At 52.0% G+C, this 19373-nt stretch overlaps 2 protein-coding genes across 5 annotated transcripts; one reads left to right on the top strand and one right to left on the bottom strand.

Moving 5' to 3' along the window:
- Positions 1–3423: 3423 nt before the first annotated feature.
- Positions 3424–11423, bottom strand: Ung (uracil DNA glycosylase). Of its 2 annotated transcripts, XM_021163254.3 has the most exons (6): positions 11093–11423; positions 10315–10410; positions 6789–6886; positions 6284–6372; positions 5392–5570; positions 3424–4475 (listed from the first exon to the last, which is right to left on the bottom strand). In XM_021163254.3, the coding sequence occupies exons 1-6, from the start codon at positions 11393–11395 to the stop codon at positions 4335–4337; spliced, it is 906 nt and encodes a 301-aa protein (XP_021018913.2). In that variant the 5' UTR covers positions 11396–11423; the 3' UTR covers positions 3424–4334. The 2 variants fall into 2 exon arrangements, with proteins under 2 accessions (XP_021018913.2, XP_085693164.1); XM_085837038.1 differs by lacking the exon at positions 10315–10410.
- Positions 11424–14428: 3005 nt separating this feature from the next.
- Positions 14429–19122, top strand: Alkbh2 (alkB homolog 2, alpha-ketoglutarate dependent dioxygenase). 3 transcript variants are annotated; one of them, XM_085837039.1, is made up of 5 exons: positions 14429–14584; positions 14898–15141; positions 16957–17155; positions 18421–18642; positions 18872–19120. In XM_085837039.1, the coding sequence occupies exons 2-5, from the start codon at positions 14928–14930 to the stop codon at positions 19032–19034; spliced, it is 798 nt and encodes a 265-aa protein (XP_085693165.1). In that variant the 5' UTR covers positions 14429–14584; positions 14898–14927; the 3' UTR covers positions 19035–19120. The 3 variants fall into 3 exon arrangements, with proteins under 3 accessions (XP_085693165.1, XP_021019208.1, XP_021019209.2); XM_021163550.3 differs by lacking the exon at positions 14429–14584 and adding an exon at positions 14638–14706 and having other exon boundaries at positions 18872–19122; XM_021163549.3 differs by lacking the exon at positions 18872–19120 and having other exon boundaries at positions 14430–14584; positions 18421–18749.
- The last annotated feature ends 251 nt before the right edge of the window (positions 19123–19373 follow it).

Below are 19373 nucleotides of genomic sequence, written 5' to 3'. Positions count from 1 at the left end.
TGGAAACTTTTCTTTTACCTCCGGCTTGACCAGAATTAGGGACATTTTTCTTGGGCCTTTTATTCCCACCCACCAGCAGGGCATATGAGGTTTAGCAATTTGTCTCAAGCAGGCAGTATCCTCATTTGCTACCTGCTGGGGTTAGGGACAAAGGCAACTGGGACACATTCAAATGGGATTAAATTCACATTACCATCCAAACACCCTCAAGCTCCAAGAACTCCCGTACACGCAGCCCCTGACCATTTCTCAATTTTGTAACAGTTTTGTAACTGGATGGCCACAAACCTAAATAAAAGGTTTCAATCTACCCAGCCATCCTGGTCATTTTTGGACACTGCTGAACTACAAAACTGCAGAGTGGACCCCCGCCCCAAACCTACTACTACATCCTCAAGGAGCTTTCGCCGTATATAATTAGTGATTCACTTGTGTCTCTTTAGGGGGCAGACTGGGGCTGGGCCATGTCCTTTAAGATGTTCAGTCAAGCATGGTGGCTCACACACCTGTAATTCCTGGACTTGGGAAGCTGAGACCGGATTGCCATGAGTTCAAAGCCAGTGTGGTGTCTAAAGTATTATTATTATTATTATTTGGTTTTTGGAGACAGGGTTTCTCTGTATAGCCCTGGCTGTCCTGGAACTCACTCTGTAGACCAGGCTGTCCTGGAACTCAGAAATCTGCCTGCCTCTGCCTCCCAGGTGCTGGGATTAAAGGCGTGCACCACCACCGCCTGGCTAAGTATTATTTTCATCTATTCACTATTACATTGACTTTTTTTTTTAAGTTTTGGGTGCAAAGTTCTGAGAGTGACAGGTATGTGCCATACCAGTTTGAACTTGCTTGGTTTTGCTTTGCATATGAGACAGGGCTTCTTTGTGTAGCCCTGACTGTCCTAGAACTTAGAACTCTCTCTGTAGACGAGGCTGGGCGAAGTGTCTGCCTCCCGAGTGCTGGGGTTGAAGGCATATATAACCACACCTGGCTTCGCCTTGGTTTTGTTGAGACAGGGGCTATGTAGCCCCGACTGTCCTGGAACTTGGTATGTAGACCAGGCTGGCTTTGGACTCATATTTGTCAGCCCCGGCCTCCCAAGTGATGGGATAAAGACATTCATCACCACACCCTTATAAACTTTTTAAAACACTTTTTGTGGTGTTGTAGTTGTGTGCATATGCCACACACAGAGGTCTGTGGGGCTCAGCCGCTCTTCTACCCTGTGGGTCCAACGTCTGGAACTCAGGTCAGGCCTGGCAGGAGCCCTCTACCTATCTGCTGGTCTCCAGCCCATCAGTCTTTACCAGTCCCCTGCCCCCAGCAAACTCATTTCACTTTAATTATTATTCTAAGCTGTGTGTAGGTGCTTATGTCCACACAAGACAGGTGAGTCCAGGTGTTGTATTCTCTGGTATGACATACAGCTGTGAACCACGAGCTATGGATGCTGGGATGGAACCCGGGTCCTCTTCTGCCGAGCCCTCTTCAGCCACTTCCATATGAACCATCTATTTTATGTGTGCACTCGTAAGACAACACACCAGTTGTTTCCATTATGCGGACTCGGGTACCAACTCAAGTCCTCAGCACCCGCTCAGTGAGCCATCATCTATCCACCAGTCCCTTCAGTGTTCTAAGAATTTTTTGTTTTTGCTTTTTTCAAGACAGGGTTTTTTTTTTCTGTATAGCCCTGGAATTCACATTGTAGACCAGGTTGGCCTCGAACTCAGAAATCAGCCTGCCCCTGTCTCCCAAGTCTCTGTCTCTGGGATTAAAGGCGTGCACCACCACCGCCTGGCCCAAGATGTTTTTATTCTGTTCCACAAGTCTCTGAGTGTGTGCAGCTGAGCACAGGTGTCCAGGTGCCACCTCCCCTGGAGCTCAAGTGTTAGAGGTTCTAAGCCACCTGACCTGAGGTGCTGGGAACTGAGTCCCCTGGAAGATCAGCAGGAGCTTTTAAACCACTGAGCCACCTCTGTCTGAGCATGGGTGTGTTGGCTAGTTTTTACTTCATGTCAACTTGACAGCATCAAGGGTCACCTGCGAGAAAAACCTCAATTGAGAAAATGCTCCCATAAGATCAGGCTGCAGGCAAATCTGTTACACATTTTCTGATTGTTGTAGGAGGCTCAGCCTGCATGCTGTGTGGTGCCATCCTGGGCTGGTGGTCCTAGTGCTGTAAGCAAGCAGGCTGAGCAAGCTGTAAGCAGCAAGTTCCTGCCTCCAGGTCCCTGTCCCCATTTCCTGAAGTGTCAGATGACACCAGACTTTTCTCCCAAGTTGCTTGTGGCACAGCATGGGGCATCGAAAGGCTGGGTGTTTTGCCTGCATGGGTATCTGTGCAGCACATGTGTAGCTGGTATTAAGGAGGTCAGAAACAGGCACTGGATCCCCTGGAATTGGAGTTGCAGATGGTGATAAGACACCAGGTAGGTGCCGGGAACGGAGCCCAGGTCCACCTGCAAGGGCTGTAGCCAGTGCTTTCATCACTGAACCATCTCTCCAGGGGTTGTACATCCTTCAGGGGTTACTCCGTTCCTTGTCTCTTTTAGGGTGGCTCTCCTCTGTAGATGGGGTAGCCAGGAAGGAAGCAGTCTTTGAGTCAAACCCTACTGTACACATAGCTGCTCTCTACAACTTACACCTGCTGGTGTGCACACTTGCACTGAGCTACACCCTGTCCCTTGGTGCACTTTGCTTTCTTCCTCACTAAACTGCTGTTGAGGGTCTGTCTGTCTATTATGATGTTCAGTGTGGCCCCCAAGCTAATTCTGACTGGTGAATGAAGATGCCTACAGGACCATAAACACTCTTAACCCATGGCAACTTCTCCCTCCTCCTCCTCCTCTCCCCGCCCATGGCCCTGGGGGCTGGCCAATTGGAGTTAAGAGCATTCCAGATGAAACACAGTAATAACTTGGGGTTGTTGGTAGGAAAGTAGATTCTCACAGCACAGAGGGTAGGCAGCTGCCCAGCTTTTGTGCTGCTTAAGGTTCAATAAAAATGTAAAGGCTGAGTGTTTTGTATGCAGGAACTCAGCAACCCAGGCCTAAACAGTTAGCAAACCAACAGGTCAGAGTCACACTTGAACTTCATATTCCCAGGGAAGAGTCTAGAAGCTCACAGGACAGGGCAGAGGTTGGCAAGGATGAGCAAGCCAACAACACCCCCGAAGAAGTGACTTTCCTCTCCAGGAAGCTGTCCCTTTGGGTCCCAGCAGACCCCCTACTCTGGCCAACCAGTCCTTGGCAGCAGTGTAGCAAGCTGCTGGCAGGCAGTGGGTGGACCCACAGAGAGCTACAAGCAGGGCACAAGGACACAGTCGCCCTTCCTGCAATCAGTGGTAGCCATGGTGACAGCAGGAGATCGGGCTTGTGAAACACTGAAGAATAGTCGGCACACCGCCAAGTGTCAACCATCTTTTATTAGCCTGGTCAGGCAGGCCATGGCTCTAACCAACTGGACCCACGGAATCCAGCTTGTAAACTCAGTGAAGATTGTCTTTCAAAAAAGCATGAAAAAGAAATGACTGTACCTGCCTACCTTGTAAAAAAAAAAAAAAAAAAAAACATTCTCCAGTGTTGCAGAAAAACAATCCGTGTGAACTCAGCCCATGAGAAACAGCACCTTGGAGTTGGATCCCCAGTACCACACGCACACGTGCGGCAGTCTGCTGTCTGCAGCGAGGAGGAAACAACTCCATGGGCACCAGAAAACCCACCTACCCTCATTTAAAAACAAATCTATCCCATTCCTGCTTCGCTCAACTTCAGGGCCTGCAAAGGCAAAGGAAAGACGCAGGGTGGAGAGCGGCCACTGTGAACCCAGGGAGAACCCCCCACCCCCTGCCCTTTGTGATCGATCAGGAAGTACATTCAATTGTAAGCCAGACTTCTCAGGACTCACCAACACCCAAGGGTTCCTTTCCAGACACAAGGGCCTTTTGAAGCATACACACGGACACTTTGTAATCTCTAACTCTAAAGGATAAAGCGGACAGCAGCAGGCACCAAACTACTGGTCCAAAGGTATAGACCTCTCCTCCCACCCCAGCACAGGACTGAGGGTGTGTCCACTGGTCTCTGAGAAAGTAGGTGTGTTTCAACAGCCAGCTGGCTGGGCCTGGAGAGTTCAAACCTAGTGCCAGGCAAGAGGTTCTGCCTGCCAGAGCTGCAGTTTCTGTGTCCTGGTTGGCTCATGATGGTTCTATAGAGATCTATCCGTGTCATTTCTCCGCTCACACAAGGAACTGAGAACTTAACCAACAAAAGCTTCGTGGCAGCAGCAGCTGAAAGCACCGATGTGGACAGACACGGCCTGTGGGCGGGCGGGCGGGGTCACAGCTCCTTCCAGTTGATGGGCTTCTTGCCAGACTTCTGGAGCAGTTCGTTGGCTTTAGAAAAATGTCTACATCCAAAGAACCCTCTGTACACCGACAGCGGGGAGGGGTGAGCTGTCTGCAGGACATGGTGACGCTTCTGTAAAAGGACAGAGTGTAAAGTGGTCACCATACCTCCAGCCAGCTGTGAACTCCCCACCCCGCCTACCTAAGGTGTGTTTATGCCCAGAATTCACAAAACCCAGTGCTCACATCACACTGGGGGAGTGTTTTCCTCCTCAAAGCCAGAGATGTGTGTGACACACCAGGTTCAGTCTCACTGCCTGGCCCCTGGAAGCCCTTTCTTTACCTGGGAGTACTCCCCCTCCCCTCTCATCTCATCTCCTCCCCACACCCATACTCCCACCTCTGCCCTACTGTCTACACCTACCCACAGCCATCACTACAAATGCTAGTGGCCAGCCCAGGAGCGAGGGCAGGGCCTCTGTGCAGCAGCTTTGGGACATCTTCAGCCACATGGCTGGCTCTGGTCCTCATCTCACTGACAGGTTGACAGGCTCTGTCAGTGAGTGCCCATCGTGAAGCAGAGACAGGGAGAAGATGAAGTGCTCTGTCCTAATTCCCTACCTATGCACTTGGGGGAAGCCGTATCTGAGTTGGTGGAATTGCTTTCCTATAAGGTTCCAAGCTTTTCTGAAGCAGGACCCCTGACTCATTCATGAAGCATTGGAAAACTCGCAAACGAGGGGGTGCCAGGGTTGTGGTGCCCCCACTGCAGGGCAGGATGAGGCTTCTGTTGCTCGCTGCTAACCACACTGAGCATCCATCCCCACTGAGTCTGAAGTCGCTCAGCTGTCAGTGGAAACCCAACTGTGACTATAATGGATGGGTGAACACAGTCTCATTCCATAGCCCAGGCTAGCCCTCGGGGCACTCCTCCCACTTTGCCCTCCTAGGTTCTGGGATCACATGAGCCACAGGTAGACTCTATGCTGTGCACATGAGCGGGCACCCCGGGGCTGCTTGGCTCTCTGTAACGGAGTTAGAAGACATACCCTGTCAATGACACTGCCCTTCTTCTGAGCATAAGAGCCCCAGAGGAGGAAGACGAGGCCACTCAGGTTCTGATTCAGCCAGGACACAACTGCGTCCGTGAACTGCTCCCAGCCCCTCTCCTTATGGGAATTGGCTTGGTGGGCGCGGACAGTGAGGACGGCGTTGAGTAGGAGGACACCTGTGAGCACGGGGATGGGGAGGAAGGTTAGAGATGGCTCAGACAAACTGACCATCCTTTAGAGACTACCACACTACCCACAAACAGACCCAGGGCAGGACTGAACTCAGGCCACACACACACTGTTTCAACAGGAGTGGCATGGAGGGACCTGTGAGTCACACACACAGGGTGTTATATTTCATGTCTGCCCTTTTGGCATCTTCTAGTTTGAGGTATTAAAAAACTAAGTGTTCAAAAAATACAAATTCTAAATGACATTGAAGAACCAGAAAAGAGAATGGGTCCCAAATAGTTGATGGCAACAAAACAAAATCTGTTAGACGCCAAGAACAGCCAGCCAGGAGCAAGCAAGCTGAAACAGGAGCGGCCAAGGATAACAGGTGTAACAGGCCTCCCCGGGCCTCATCAAAGCCTACCCCGCCCCCACACTGCAGTGTGGCCATGATTTACAAATAAGCAACGGGATGGAGGTGGCTGAGCAGTTGAGCACACTCTATAATCAGAGGACCGGAGTTTAATCCCCAGCACCCACGTTGGATACACAGTGCCTATAACTTCAGCTCCAGGGAATGTATCGTCTCTGCCTTCCTTCCACCAAAACCAGTACTCATGCACACACATGTACACACACATGTACACACACACACACACCCGGGGAGGGGCTTGGGGACCAGCATTGTTCTCAGACAAGCCCAGTCAGGCTTAGTTACCTTGTCGGGCCCACCCTGACAAATCCCCATGGCCAGGATGAACAAAACCATCGATGTCTGTAGACAGCTCTTTAAAAATGTTTTCCAAACTGAAAATGAGACAAGAAAAGCACAGTCAACCAGAATCCCCAGCAGTTTGTAAAATTTGAGTTTCCAAGATGGACTTGAAAAGGTTAGAGACAAAGCCAGCCTGGGAGGGACCAGCAACCATAGCATTGGCAAAGACTAATACCCCAGCCCTGTCAGGTCACCCCGGCTCAGACCTCCACCTACGTGCACAGTGGAAACCAGGTCAGTGACGTGAAGACTTAAGTGAGCCCTGCATTCACAACCTACTTCCTAAGTGTTTATACAAAACTAAGTGTATATACACCCAGTGTTTCCTAAGTGTTTATACACCCAGAGCAGTGCCAGTCCTCGGTGACCCAGTCTATACCAACAATGCCACCTATAGCCTGCCAGGAACAGCCTGCCAGAAGCCATTTGCAGGGGGAGGGGGATATACCTGGGCGGGGGTGGAACTGGTCTTTGGACACTGAAGCAGAGCCCGTGAGCTTGATTAGGTCCGTGATAGGGATCCTGTCCCAGAATGACAACCTTCACCTGTGAATACGGTCAAACAATACTAGGTTCAGTTAAAGAAACACATAGACATCAGAGCCCAGTAGCTGATCAGCCGAGGATTTAAAACAGCAGGGGGCTGGGAACACCAGCACCCCCAGTAACAGCCCCCCCCAACCCCGGCCCCTCATCCGGCCTCTGGGCAGTGTGGTGTTTCTCTTCACTTCCCACACGACAAAACCCAGGACAAGTGGCACCACCAGGAACCGCACCAAGGAGGGGCCATCCTAGCCCACACCATCACTCGGGGTGGGAGTGGGGAAGAGGCTATGCATTAGAGTTCCTGCAGCCTGTGGACCGCATGAGTGCAGGCTGCCACCCTCATAGATGAGGTCAAACGGCTCCACTCCTGTACCTACATTCTGTATGCCCACCACCACCACTTCCTATGTTGGCACAGTAAGCTTGTCTAGGCTGTCCGCTTGTCTCTCCTCATGGGAGACCACGGCTGGGCAAAGAAGAATGCCACCTAAGCCTCCCCAGATCTGCATCTAGACTCCGGTACTCCACAGCACCAAGACAATGAGGCCAGGTCACAGGCGTGGGAGTGCCTGGCAAGCCCCGAGGACGGGTGCCTTTCTTAAGTGTTGAAAGGTCAATCTCTGGACACAGTCTCTGTCCTTTCTAGAATTTTCTATGTCTAGCACCCTCAAATTCAGCTCCAGGCTTTCTCCTTCCTGTTCTAGGACTCCGGTGGCTGGTCAAGGACAACTGGGGACAGAACACCTGTTTTCCCTGAGCCTGTGTGCTCTCTAACAGAAACCCCCGCCAGACACCTAGGTGTCTAAGAACTAAGAATGAAGGCCTCGTGTTCCACTTTCCGAGGTGTGAGCTGTGGGGTTCACTGAGGGTCAGATGTGGCGAAGCATGGCAGCCGCTCACCTGCTTCACAGCTCCTGCAGTCAGCTCCTTACTGACTAACCCGTGAGATCTCCAGGGCCACTAACAATGACAGAGGAAAGAACCAAAAGCCTCAAGATGCCCTGGGCAAGCAGAAATCACCTGCCTACAGCGTAAGGGGAGACAAGGGCCGGTGACAGGCAGGAGCAAAGCTGGGGTGCAGGACACAGTCCCACCTAAAGAGCGCCCCGCATACTGTACTTCCACAGTTCACATGGCCTGGACACGTATTGGAGTGACGGTGGGTGTCACTCGGGAAAGCTGGCAAAGGCAGACAATAGGTGAGAGCCTACAGGCGCCACTCAGGCCTCCTGACCAACTGAAATGGAAGCAGTCAGAGAAGAGCTACTAGCAGAGCCTGGGAAGGAGGGGCAGGGCCAGCAGGCAGGAGGAGCAACTTCCAGTGGAGACAGCACACTGTAGTAACCTGCAGTAACCGCAGCTGATAACAATTAAATAATTCCAAAAATAGTTACAAGCTCAGTTGAGGACTGGGAGGTTCCCAGTACGTAAAGATAAGGGCTACAGAGGTTCAGTGCGGCAGTTAGTTAAGAGCACTGGCTGCTCTTGCACAAGACCTGGGCTCGCCTCCCAGCACCCACACAGCCCTCTTCTGGCCTCCGCAGGCACTGCATACATGCGCAGCAAAGACACATGCAGGCCAAAAAAACGCCAAATCTTTATTATAAACAAAGACAGGAGCTGGAAAGATGGCTCAGAGGTTAAGTGTCCTGGCTGCTCTCCCGGGGGAGCTGGGTTCAATTCCCAGCAACCACATGGGAACTCACAACTGTGAACTCCTGTTACAGGGATCCAACGCCCTCACACAGACACACATGCCATCAAATCAGCAATGTACATTAAAAATAAAAAGTGAAGAGTCTGAGGCAATGCACGTGCCAAACAGACTACGATGCCACCACAGCCTGTACAACAGCCACTATGTGTAACTATGTGTAGCTCACAAACGTACACTCCAGGGTTGAGATGGTTTAGTGGGTAAAGCTGCTTCACTCCCCCATACCTCGAGTTCAACCCAGAACCCAATGGCAGAGGGAAGGGTCCAACTCCTTTAAGCTGTCCTCTGACTACACGTGTGCTGTGGTGTTCAAAGAAAGGGTAACCCTCCAGTTGGACTAGGGTGACAACACACACACACACACACACACTCTCTCTCTCTGTTGTTGTGTCACTCAGTGCTCTAGAGCAGTCCAGGGAACGACTCTGCTTGTACTGTGTGACATGAACCAGGGCTGCCTGCTCAGGCTACAATCCCAGGTACTTGTGGGGTGAGGGCGGGGCATTAAAACACCAAGACTACATGTGTGTGGCTCAATGGTGAAACACAGCAACCAAAACCATGAATTTGACCCTCCCAGCACTGCCAAAAAAAAAAAAAAAAAAAAAAAAGCAAAACAGAAAAAACAAACTAAACTGGAGAGTTTTGTTGTTGGTTGGGGTTTTGTTTGTTTGAGACCCTATACTTTTTTGAGAGAGGGTTTTTCTCTGTCTGGTCCTGGAACTCAACTCTGTAGACCAGGCTGTCCTCAAACCATAGATCTATATTTGCCTCTTCGCCTCTCTCAAGTGGTGGGATCAAAGGTGTGCGTCACCACTACCAAGCTAGACCAGAAATTTAAGGTAGGCCCGAACCAGTCTCGATGATGTACGTAGATCTTTCTCCAAAAAAAAAAAAAAAAAGGGCACAGCTCAGAGGTCCTGGCTCAAGCCGTGGCAGATAAGAGGAACAGTTACAGAGTGGTGTGGCCCTCTAAGCCTGAGGTCATGTAGTCTCTGCGCAGATCTGCACGCCCAGCTGACAGTTGTTAAGAGCTGACTATCCAGCTTGTGAGAGAACTACTCATTCTCTATATCTCTTTACCAGTTCTGAGAAAGACTGGATGAGGAAGACAAAGAAGCCACGACAAGGAAGATAGAGCTAACCAAGGGACTCAAGTCACCCATGAAGCTGAGAATGAGCCACTCCGTTGGATGGTCATTCATGCAGGGAAGTGACACAAGCTAGGCAGGCAACCTGAATCTAGTACCTGCAGGTCATCCCTCCTAGTCTGTGGAAGATACAATTGCCCTTGTTTTTGACTTCTGTATTATTGAATCAGGGTCTCAAGTGGCCCAGGCTGGGCTCCAACCCTCACGTGCTGAGATTATTAGTATATGGGGGCCACAAGGCTTTTCTCTGCCTTTTCCCAACATATCTTGTGAGCAGAAATAACCTCACTTCTCCAGTCCTGCGTTGCCTACACTCAATAGACTGAAGTAAACTAGCACTAACTATAACAAGGGAATAATAATAAGCAAGCACACAAGCAAACGGGTATGTGCATTTTCTTTGTTTGGCTAAAAGCTGGACACACACACAGCTTTCCACCCCGAACACAAGCAAACCTGGCACCTTCCACGTCTACCATCAAACACTCGCTACGAAACAGCCCGTGGCTTAACCGAAACACTGTTAGATTCCTCCCTAGCCAGACCCCAGCTCCACTCACATCTCGGATGTCGCACATCTGGGTCCATGTGAACACCTGCTCTGGGGGCGGATAGACCTTGTGGTGGTTCCTTTCTTCAGCAACAAATCCCATTAGCTGGTTTAAAAGATAAAAGGAGGTTTAAAAGCCCATTCTTACCAGAAACGAAGAATTAGGATTGAAAACCTATTTTATAAAAGGTGTTTGAAACCTTGCCTGTTTGTGTGTGTGTATGTGCATGATTTAAACCCAAACGTTTAAAAAAAAAAAAAAAAAAAAAAACAATCGAAGCCAGCACAACACCCGTTCCCCTCTTGGGCTGGACTATTTTCATTTCACAGTAACTCCGCCCCTCTTCTTTTTAAAAGACAGGGTCTCCCAAAGTACAGAATCTGAGGCTGGCCTTCATCTCCAGCCCCCCAGCTCTCAAGGGTTGGGATTACAGCCTAAGGGCTCGATCGTCTTTCCTGACTTCTAATAAAAGACCAAAGGTCATTTCATTCACTCTTGTTCACTACCCCAGGGTTTGCTGGCTTTGAAGTAAACCAGGTGGCTTACAAAAAGCCACGAAGGCAGCTGGCGCCAAGCCTACCAACCTGATTTAACCCCCGGACCCACGTGATAGTGAGATATTTCCCCAAGTTGTCCTGTGACTTCTACGCGCCCCCCTCCACGTAAAACGAAGCCACGACGCCACCTTCCCGCCCTTCCTGTAACCCAGACACCCGGGCATCGTTGTCAAGTATGGCACGGAAAGGGAGGGGACAGGGGGAGGCTGGCTGGACCCGCGCCCACCGACCTTGACGAAGTACGGCTTCCCGAATTCCCCGCACAGCTGCTGCTTCCAGCTCTCGCCGAAGCCGGCGGGCACGTTGCGGGCGGCGAGCCTGAGCAGCGCCGCGGCCTTGTTCCTCTGGATGCGGACGAGCTGCTCGGCGCTGAGCGGCGAACCTTGCTCGTTCTGCTCCACCCGGGCCTTCTTGGCGGGGCTGGCCTGCCGGGAGTCAGAGTCGGGATCGGGAGTCAGGCTCCGGAGCCCCGCTCTCCGCGGCGCGCGCAGGCTCCGCGCCAACCGCAAAGACCGCCGCCCCAAGACACCCATGGACCAGCCGAGCAGGGGATCCGCTGCACCCGCCTGCGCTCCCACGCAGGCTTTTCGCGGCAAAACAGCCCCCACCCCTTGCCGCTTCTGATTGGACCATACAAGGGCAGGGCGGGCACGCTGCACACCGATTGACTCAGCGGCGGCCGAGCTCCGTCCCCATTGGTAGATGTCTCGGCATGGCGGCCGTGGATGCGCGCGGTTGTTTTGGACCTCTAAGGTGTCCCAGTCTGGCTGGTAAGAGGGGTGCGCGTTTCTCCTGCTCGGGACCCCGCGGCACCGCAGTCTCGCGCTGCCCGGCGCTGCCCCGCGCGCTTTACCCAAGACCTCCCACGTGGGCTTTTCGCGGCAAAACAGCTCCCGCCCCTTGCCGCTTTTGACTGGACCACGCGAGGAGCAGGGCGGGCACGCTGCACACTGATTGGCTCTGCAGCGACCGTGCCCCATACCCATTGGCTAGTGCCTCGGCGTGGCGGCGGCCGACAGCGCAAGGCTGCTTTGAACCCCTAAGGTGTCCCAGTCTGTCCGAGCAAGCGGCGTGCACGGCGCTCCTGCCCGGGACCCTGCCGTCCCCCCGCGTCCCGCGCTACCCCGCTCGTCTCACCACGGCATCGCCGCCGATCTCGGCCGCCACTCCGCTCCCCGGGACCGGCTCGGGGCTGCACGTGGTCCGCTTCCCTGTGGGAGTCGGGGAGAAGAAAGAGTATAGGGTCTTCTGGCCGATCATGCCTGCGCCGAGCACGGACCTCCGGGACTCCTGCAGGCGTGCTCACGGTTGGCGCGCTGCCACCTGCGCGGGCTCCAGTTGAGGGCGGGGAGGCTGGCTGGGCAGGGGGCGGTGGGGCCCAGCGCGCATGTGTGGGAGGGGCCGCGACCCCGCCTCTGGGTGGGTGGGGCTTAGGAGGTGGGAGGAGCCTGCAGCTTACCTACCTACCTGTCCTAGCTGTAAAGCGGGGCTTTCTCCAAGTCTTACTGATGTAAAGATTGAAGGCCTTCGAGTTTTAACCCCGAAATGTTCCACTTCCCCAGATACACCTCCCTCCCTCCTTTTCAGTCCCCTTTGGGGATTGAACTCAGGGCCTTTGTGCATCCTGAGCAACCGCTTGACCACTGAGCCATACACCCCCTTGTACTTTTTACCTCCCGCACTCATGTCAGACATACATTCAATTGTGCAGCTTTCACTTATATCCTTCCCTCTAATATAACAATCCGAGCTACTCTTTTCTACTGAGTGATCTTTTGCAGGTGTAATTTATTTATTTATTTTTTATTTTATTTTATTTTTTTTATTATTTATTTATTTTTTTTTTTTGGTTTTTCGAGACAGGGTTTCTCTGTATAGCCCTGGCTGTCCTGGAACTCACTTTGTAGACCAGGCTGGCCTTGAACTCAGAAATCCGCCTGCCTCTGCCTCCCAAGTGCTGGGATTAAAGGCTTGTGTCACTGCAAGTGTAATTTAAACCTCGACTGACCGCTGCCCTGGAAAAGCCCTCCTATGCCACAGAGTGGTGACACACCCTGTGAGCACAGCATCTGGGAGGTGAAGGCAGGAGGATCAGGAGCACAAGGCCCACCTTGGCTACACAGGCTGTTAGGGGCTAGCCTGGATTACAGCCTCCCAATCTGAATTGACTAGAATCCCAACTTCTTAGCAGTTCTCCAGGCGGCTTGCCTCTCCGCAGCTGTCCCGCTAAAATCTTTGTATGCTATGTTATTTTGTCCCTTACCTGGAAAGCTTCAATGCTGGCTTAGGATTCTACCCTGTAAGGTCCTCTTCCCCATACCCCTACTCCCTAGCCTGGTACCCTGCTCACAGCTTCCATATTGTACAAAAAAATCTTGTTTATCACATTGCCCCATTTTTGTTTTCAGCTCCAAAATACAACGTGGGTAAGACAGGACCTGCTGTGCCCTGCTGGTGTGTGACAGCAGAGAGCACCGTGTGCTCCCATAGGCAGCACTTTATAGAGACATAACACGTTCCCTCTGGTCAAGCCCCAGGGCGTTTTCTCAATGAAGTAAACTCAGCATTCACAGAAAAGTTTGAGCTTCAATATTTATGGTGATTTTTTTTTTCTGTGCCACCAGGAGCAAGAAACGACTGTCACAGTTCTTTCCATACCAGCAATGGAAGGAGAAAAACGATACAAATGTTCTCTATGTTTATATATAGTATATAAATAAAATGGCTGTACTTGAAGCTAAAGATTAAAAAACACAGCTGGGCAGTGGTGGCACACGCCTTTAATCCCAGCACTTGGGAGGCAGAGGCAGGTGGATTTCTGAGTCTGAGGCCAGCCTGGTCTACAAAGTGAGTTCCAGGACAGCTGGGACTACACAGAGAAACCCTGTCTCGAAAAAAACCACACACACACACACACACACACACACACATACAAAGAAAAGAAAAACAAACAAAAACACCCCCCAAAAGATTAAAAAACACGGGGGCAGGGGCAGGAGAGATGGCTCAGCGGTTAAGAGCACTGACTGCTCTTCCAGAGGTCTCGAGTTCAATTCTCAGCAACCACATGGTGGCTCACAACCATCTGTAATGGAATCTTATGCTCTCTTCTGGTGTGTCTGAAGAGAGCAATAGTGTACTCATATAAATAAAATAAAGATTTTAAAACACGGTTATATCTAAAAGCGGTGTGCTTACAGAAATAAGTCAAACGCAAAAGACTATACAGCATCTAATCCATCGCATTTATGTGGAATCGTGAAGAAGAGCAAGCAGGAACAGCTGACAAATTACGTCGGAACCTAAGGGAGGAAGGATTCTATGGGATGGTATAACTGTTCTCCATGTCGACTGTAGTGGTCAGACAATGCTGTGTCTTTGTCGGGAGTGCAGATTCATACACTGCCCCCCCCCCCCGCCCCCCGGACAGTATGCTGTAGCACACTAGGCTCGTGGACCCCAGAACTGGTTGGTCCACAGGCCTAACCTTGCTGAGCCATTAGGTGAAGGCAGCATCTTGCGGTGCGCAGGGAGACCGGCAGGGGGCGCTGTGCCCGGAAGTCCCGCGTAGGCGGGAGGGGCGGGGTGAGGGTTCCTGGGGCTGCGTGCGTCTGTACAGAGACCTGACCCTCCGTTCCGGGCTCTCCGGTGGAGTCCGGTTGCTCGCCCGTGCCAGTCCCTACCCCGCGGGGGCGCAGGGCAAAGGCACCCTGCTTTTCTGGGTAACTGGGCGAGCCTCATGCCTCTCTGCGCTTGCGTCTTCCCATGTGTAGCCTTTTGGGTTTGGGCAGCCGTTTGCAGCCAAAGCTCTCGAATTCCGAAGAGGATGGACGGGTCTTTAAAAGTACTCCATTCCAGGGCGGGCCTGGGGATGCGTGCCCGGGATTCCTGCCGATGGGCGCCTGGGGCGTGAGGATAGCATGGTTCGGGTCAGCTTGTGCTAGGAAAACTTAAGCTACAGAGCAGGCTCCCCGCCTGGATGATGCCCGCCAGGCACCTCCTAGGAGGTTTAATGTGCTCCTGTTTCCTTTGTAGGACACGTCTGAGCAGTGAGTGGGCGGCGGGATGGATAAGTTCCTGGTGAGGCCAGACCTCCGCGACATCCAAGGGGGAGGGGAGGAGCCCGCCCCGACGGGAGGAGCCTCGGGCGACCTGCAGAGCCCCGGCTGGCGACACCTTCGCGCGGAAGGTCTGAGCTGCGATTACACCGTCCTATTCCGCAAAGCCGAGGCAGACAAGATTTTCCGAGAGTTGGAGCAAGAAGTGGAGTATTTTACTGGTAGGCGGAGGTCTTACGTGCGTTAGGCTTGTGCGATGACAGGATGCGCTTTCCCTGGGAGAAGCGTGAACTTCCGGCTGTGACAGATTAGGTCTCGGTCTGGGCAGCTCTGGTTAGGTTAGGTTATGGTTTGGGATACGAACTGTCTACGAGGTCTAGAACGAAATTATTTGGCTACTGATTGGAATTACCTGGGAAGTTAAAAAACTAAATAACAAAAAAAGCAAAACCACCCCCCAAACCGAACCATTCTGGGTTCTTCGGGATACTGAGTCAGAATAGCTAGAGGCGAAGTTTAGGCCTCAGTGGTTTTGGTTTTGGTTTTGGTTTTGGTTTTTTTGAGACAGGGTTTCTCTGTGTAGCCCTGGCTGTCCTGAAACTCACTCTGTAGACCAGGCTGACCTCGAACTCAGAAATCCTCCTGCCTCTGCCTCCCAAGTGTTGGGATTAAAGGCGTGCGCCACCACTACCTGGCGAGACCCGTTTTTGTTTTTGTTTTTGTTTTTTTTTTAAAGACCATAATTAAATATATCTATGAGATGAGTCAACAGTTAAGACTAGTTACTGTCCCAGAGGACCCAAGTTTGGGTCTGAGCACCCACATGGCAGCCCACAATCCTCTGTAACTCCAGTTCCAGGTACTGTGGTGCCCTTGTCCAGCCTTTGAGGGCACAGACATCACAAGCAAGCAAAATAAAATAAAACATTTTAATACATAAAATAAAAATTTTTAAAAGGGGAGAAAGATGGCCTCAGGGGCCTTCTCATAGACCAGGTTTGGTTCTGGACCAGGGACAAAGGGAGTGAGTGTGTATTTTGCATATCAAAGCAGACCTGGCCTCCAGGTTCTTCCAGCATCCCCCCCCCCTCTCCCCTCACACACAAGTCCCTTCCTGACATACCCTGCCCCCAACCCTTTCCAGCCCAGGGGTTGAGCGGCCCTTCCCCAAGAGGCTCTTCCCTATATGATCCAGACATTGTGGTCTCTCTTTCTCTTCTCTCTGTACACTCAAGCTCTTTTTCTATTTCTATTTCTCTTCCCCCTCCCCTATGGTGAATTCCCTGGCCAATGAACCGGCCCCAAGAAACCTGCATTTAGTATTATCTAATCTGTCTTGGCCCATTTCACCCGTGGCAGAGAAATAACTTATCACAAGTCACCCATGTTTCGTTTTTAGCAATTTCATGCATGTGTATGGTGCATTTTGGCTGTTTTCACACACCCCCGATTCATCACCCCGACTCCTACAGAACCCCTTTGTCCCAAGCCCCTGTGGTGCTCTCATGTTATTTTGTTTTTGTGGCCTGCTGGTTTTAATGCTATTGTGTCCACATGCCTCGTGTGTCTGCACATAGTGTGTCTACATGTCTCATGTGTCTGCACAAGGAGGCCACAGAACCCAGTGGATTTTCAGTATACTCATGTGCATTCCTTCTGCCCCTCTCGACATAAAGCCCAGCTGGAGACCGCTTCCTCACTGAGACATGGCCTCTCCTGAGTCTGGAACTTGCAGATCCAGTGAGCCCCCAGCAGTGGGATTCGGGGCATACTGAGCAATACCTTGTGGTGGGCACTTTACCAACTGAGGCATCTCACTCTTATGTTGAGATATGCTGGCTTGGAATTTGTGTTCTGTCTACTTCAGCACCAGAGTGAATACTTGGGACAAGCCACAATGATTTAGGGTAAGAGGTCCCCAACATGGCGTTTTACAATGTGAGCAGAGGGAACGTTGTTTCTGCTTCTCCCCCTTTGAATGCGCGCAGCTGTCTACACCCAAAGGTCACTGGTGGAACTCCCCTTCATCTACGCAGGTGCACTGGCCAAGGTCCAGGTGTTCGGAAAGTGGCACAGTGTTCCCAGGAAGCAGGCGACCTATGGCGATGCTGGCCTCACGTACACGTTTTCTGGTCTTACCCTGACACCAAAGCCCTGGATTCCTGTTCTAGAGCGTGTTCGAGATCGAGTCTGCGAGGTGACAGGACAGACCTTCAACTTTGTACTCGTGAACAGGTATTGCTTCCTCCGAGGGAAGCCATTCTCCTTTGTGACAACCCTTCTATAGTGCACCAGGCTAGACAGGTGGCCGTGCCACTCTTGCAGAGAACCCAAGTTCAGTTCCCAGTCCTGGCTCTGGCAGATCCAACACCTCTGGCTTCTGTGAATAACTGTACTCATGCCCAATTATCTTTTTCTTTTTAAAGAGGGGAGTCTTCACAGAGCTTGTATGTAGATGTGAGAGGGGTTGGACCTGTTACTGGGAAAGTTAAACATACTGACAGGATTGGGGATGGGGCTGGATTTGGGGTCCAAAGTACTTTGCTGTACGGAGTTGACCTGTGTGCCAGGATGTTCAACACACCCCCAGCCCCGACCCTGTAGGTGCCGTAGCACCTAGAATGGGTTCCAGTATAGCAGCCAACAGGGTGTCTTGATGATTGATTCAGCCTGGCTCCGAGGCCTGAGCTAAAGGGGAAGCCATGGGAGAGGGAGGCTCCCAGGGGCTGGGACGGCTGACCTGGTAACTAGCTAGAGAGCTGGAGATACCCAGTGTTCAGAGTAGAGCAGAGGGGGCTTACGGTGCCACTGGAGATCGGAGATGGAGAGGGAAGGGTGTGGAGGGAAGGGCTGAACTGCACGGGGTGGGGGTGGGGGGGTCGAGGGGGGATGGTGAGTGAATGTGGGGAGGAGTGTGTGACAGGCTTTCCGTCTGTGAACCTGGAAGGCGTAGCTATGTGATGTGATGGGTGAGGCTTGCAGGTCTTGTAAGAAGCAACTTATTAAGTGTTCCATGGCTGTGAGGAACGCCACTGTTATAAAAGAAAGCATTGTGCTGAGGCTTTCTTTATTGAGCTTGCTTGTCTTAAGAGGGTGAGTCTGTGATCATCCTGGCAGGGGGAACAGACAAGCATGGCACTGGCACCATAGCAGGCAAGAACAAGCGACACAGACAGACAGACAGGGCCTGGTGAGAGCTCTTGAAACCTCAAAGCCAAGCCCCACCACAATGATATCTACTCCAACAAGGCCACACCTCTTGCTTGGTCCCAAATAGTTCTACTAGCTGGGGACCAAGTGTGCAAACAGGACCCTGCTGGGACCGTTCTCATTCTAAGCAGTACACTCAGCACAGACACCGGAGGCCCGGGCTCACCTGTGGGCCTGCCAGGCTACGAGGGTGCAGAGCCAGCACTGCTGCAGGCTGCAAGAGGGTGAGGCAGCTCCATTAGCAGCTGAGGGAGCGAGGTTGTAATGAACTGATTGCTTGCCCACTGTAGGTACAAAGATGGTTGTGACCACATCGGTGAGCACAGAGATGACGAGCGAGAACTGGCCCCGGGGAGCCCCATCGCGTCTGTCTCCTTTGGCGCTTGCAGGGACTTCATCTTCCGGCACAAAGACTCTCGAGGGAAGAGGCCCCGGAGGACAGTGGAGGTGCTCAGGCTGCAGCTGGCACACGGAAGCCTGCTGCTGATGAACCCCCCCACCAACACCCACTGGTACCACAGTCTCCCCATCCGCAAGAGGGTCCTGGCTCCGCGGGTCAACTTGACTTTTCGGAAAATTTTACCTACTAAGAAATAAAATGTCTTTATTTATTATTGTATTTGGGGGTGTGTGTGCACATATGTGGACACGTGTGTGTGTGCGTGCATGCACAGGGAGGCCAGAGGTGCCAGATCACCTGGTACTATAGTTATGGGTGGTTGTGGCCTCCCTTCCCCCCAGCCTGGAACCTGCCTGCTCAAGGGTGGAGCTACCGGCTCATTCGTCCTGCCACGCCCACTGCTGGAACCTGCCCTTGCTGCCTGGAGTCACACACGTGTTCGTCCTGCTACTGGACCCTGAGTTACTTGGCGGGAAATTGGGTTCCCTCCCCCTTCCTTTATAAACTGAGTGTCTGGAAATATTAAATTGAGTCTTGATCAGAATGTTGTCTTGACTCCATTGTTTCTTCCGCCCCGTCTAGATTCCTCTCTTTGCAGGGAACTGCCATTCTCAGTGAACCGTTCGTGTTGTGGACCGCGGGCGGGCCGCAACAGGTGGTTGTGGGCTGCTCAACACAGGTACTAACGTGGAGACAAATCTGTCCAGCCCCTAAGCCATTTTTAATAGTGCTCTGTGCTTTCTCTTAGCTGGAAGGAGTTGGTGTTTGCTTTACCACAGAGAACAGGGAAGGTTATAAAAACCTAGGCAGCACCCAGGAGGCAGAGGCAGGCCATCTTCACAA

The sequence above is a fragment of the Mus caroli genome, unplaced genomic scaffold, assembly GCF_978045245.1.
Source record: "Mus caroli unplaced genomic scaffold, Mus_caroli_1 scaffold_4, whole genome shotgun sequence".
Taxonomy (NCBI): Eukaryota; Metazoa; Chordata; class Mammalia; order Rodentia; family Muridae; genus Mus; species Mus caroli.
This window is presented reverse-complemented; position numbering and strand designations above follow the sequence as displayed.